This window comes from Sinocyclocheilus grahami, unplaced genomic scaffold (genome assembly GCF_001515645.1).
Source record: "Sinocyclocheilus grahami isolate Dianchi unplaced genomic scaffold, SAMN03320097.WGS_v1.1 scaffold4104.1, whole genome shotgun sequence".
NCBI classification, from domain to species: domain Eukaryota; kingdom Metazoa; phylum Chordata; class Actinopteri; order Cypriniformes; family Cyprinidae; genus Sinocyclocheilus; species Sinocyclocheilus grahami.
The window spans coordinates 10,229-12,641 of record NW_015509105.1 but is presented as its reverse complement, the minus strand read 5'-3'; the positions used below and the strand labels follow the sequence as shown (position 1 = coordinate 12,641).

The 2,413-nt window shown below is 38.0% G+C and overlaps 1 protein-coding gene across 3 annotated transcripts in view; it reads right to left on the bottom strand.

Annotated features, from left to right (window-relative positions):
• The window catches only part of LOC107576658 (heterogeneous nuclear ribonucleoprotein H-like), a 3,800-nt gene extending 1,769 nt beyond the window's left edge, over positions 1–2,031 (bottom strand). The window contains exons 1-4 of one of the 3 annotated variants that reach the window (XM_016262801.1): positions 1,836–2,031; positions 1,563–1,698; positions 899–982; positions 727–825 (exon numbers count right to left, since the gene is read on the bottom strand). In XM_016262801.1, the coding sequence (XP_016118287.1) occupies positions 727–825; positions 899–982; positions 1,563–1,698; positions 1,836–1,880 (364 nt within the window). In that variant the 5' untranslated portion in view covers positions 1,881–2,031. The remainder of the gene's footprint in view (positions 1–726; positions 826–898; positions 983–1,562; positions 1,699–1,835) is intronic. The other 2 variants (XM_016262803.1, XM_016262802.1) reach the window with 2 other exon arrangements.
• Between the last annotated feature and the right edge of the window lie 382 nt (positions 2,032–2,413).

Genomic DNA, 2,413 nt, shown 5'->3' with positions numbered 1-2,413 from the left:
GCCATTTCCCAGGTCACGAAGGATGCAACAGATGGATCCTTTGCGGCCCAGACTATCACTATTATTCTATTAATATATCACTATATTATGTACATAAATGGACCAAGGAGAACATATTTAGATAGGTTGTGAACCCTGTTTTGTTTTCAGATCTTTCAAAAAAGTCTAGTACAAACTTGATTGCCGCTTGTCAACAACAGCAGCTGTCTCAGTTGCCAAGCAAGAAGAGCAATCCATCATTGGCTAGGCCGTCCGATTTAAACAATACTTGGTTTGGCCTTCACAGACTTCAAAGAATGCAGCCCCTGAATTGGGACATAGACTATGTCATATATAAAATGGTCAAAATAAATGTCTTTGTTTTGGTTAGTAAGCTAATCATCAACATAACCCATGCATTTTACATGCAACCTTCACTGAATCGTGCGCTCTCTGTTAAATATGTGAACATTATGATGTTGAAAGGTACACATTTATTCAATTTTAGTTAGCACAACAGAAAGATACTATGTAGTCAATGTATAATCCAGACAAACTTTTATTAAAATTATATTATTGCCATTGAGGTACTGTTTAATTGTGATTGTATTATCCTGTTGTAGCTGATCAGGTAAACACGAAAGGTTTTAGGCATCAGGCATTAAGAACAGCAACACCTAAGGGTCCAAGGGTGAAAGGATTTGGCAGGGAGCTGCCTAGCAGAGCTACGGAAGAGCGGACACTCACTGTAGTCACTGTAGCCCCCCATGCCACTCTGGTTACCATAACCACCGCTGTAGCCAGAGCCCATCTGTTGGCTGCTGTGTCCATATGACGACTGGTTTCCTGCAGAGCAACAATTACGCATTTATGATAGCTGCTCAGTAAGAGTTACTTATGTCTGAAGGAGAGGTCTTACCCATACTGCCCATCATTTGTCCACCATATCCTCCACTTCCACCCCCTGCCGTGGAGTTTAGGAACAGCTCCACATAACGGTGCTCTGCATGAGAATAAAAGACCATTCACACAAAGAATGATAACTATATTTATTTAGTGTCCACACCAACAGACGATAACATCAAGTGTATTATAAACACATGCCGCAGTTTTGTTGTCTGCCGGTTTAAATGCTAAGTGGATTCTGATTGGCTATCAAAGTTTTCATTATTCATTAGCTTGAAAAGTTGCTTTGAAAGTGATTTATTTCCAACGATATAATTCAAAACTTCATTGTTACAGTTACTGTCCTTGGTGTGAACAGGCCTTTAGTGTTGTCAGTTAGGCTTCAGAATATCATCTATAATAACCAAAGTGTTTTACTAAGGTGTTCAGTTTCATTCAACAGAAAAATGCAGACATTCAAGACCAATTAATAGGATGGAATTTAAAGGGACAGTTCACTCTAAAATGAATTTACTCAACCTGAAGTTGTTCAAAACCTTTATGAATTTCTGCTGACACAAAAGAAGGTTTTTTTTAAAAATGTAAGTAATCAAACAGCAGAATTTTCATTTTTGGGTGAACTATCCCTTTAATGAAAATCATTCAGCATTACCTTTGTTTCCTCTCCTAACACTTACGCATATTGGCTTTGTCCTTGGACATGGCTGCCACAGCGTCCTCGTGTGTAGCAAACTCTACATCCGCCTCGCCTGTTACTCTACCATCAGGACCGATCTCCAGATGAACACGCACTGGGTTCAGTGGAGAGAAGAACTAGAGAGGAAAACATGGAAATAGACAGTAAAGAGGACATTAAATAGGATGCTATGTAATCATATAAACACTTTGTATTAACCGATACAAGTGCACAGACTTGAAATAAACACATATTCGTGTGAATAAGGACTCACATTGTATATGTCAGTCTCAGTGGCTCTGTACGGAAGGCCTCTCATGTGCACACAATGTCCCGTTGTGCTCTGAAAGGAGGAGCCGCTGTCTCCATAACGACCATCTTTAAGGCAAATAAGAACAAGTTAAGAAAAAATATATTCTGCCTGATAAGCCCTTCGCTGTCTGTTTGACTTAACTGTGCAGTATGTTATCTCAACAGAGTAAAATAAAGTTATAAAACAAAGCTCCTTTATTCTTCATTTAGCAGAGGCTTTCTTATCTAAAGTGACATTATTCCAAGGAAAGTCTCCTTGAAATCACATGAGGTTTGAACCTGCAACTATTGTTTTGTAACCATTTCAACCAAGTGGCATAGTGTCTTTATTTTTCATTATATACACACTACCACTCAAAAGTCAAGGGTACTTTTTTAAGTTTTTAAAATAGACACTTTAATTCAGCAAGGATGCATTAAATCGATCAAAAGTGACAGCAAATGTTCTTTTTAACTTTGTCAATCACATAACCCTGAAAAAAATGCATCATATCCACAAAAAATTATCTGGAGTGTGTGTGTGTGTGTATATATATATAT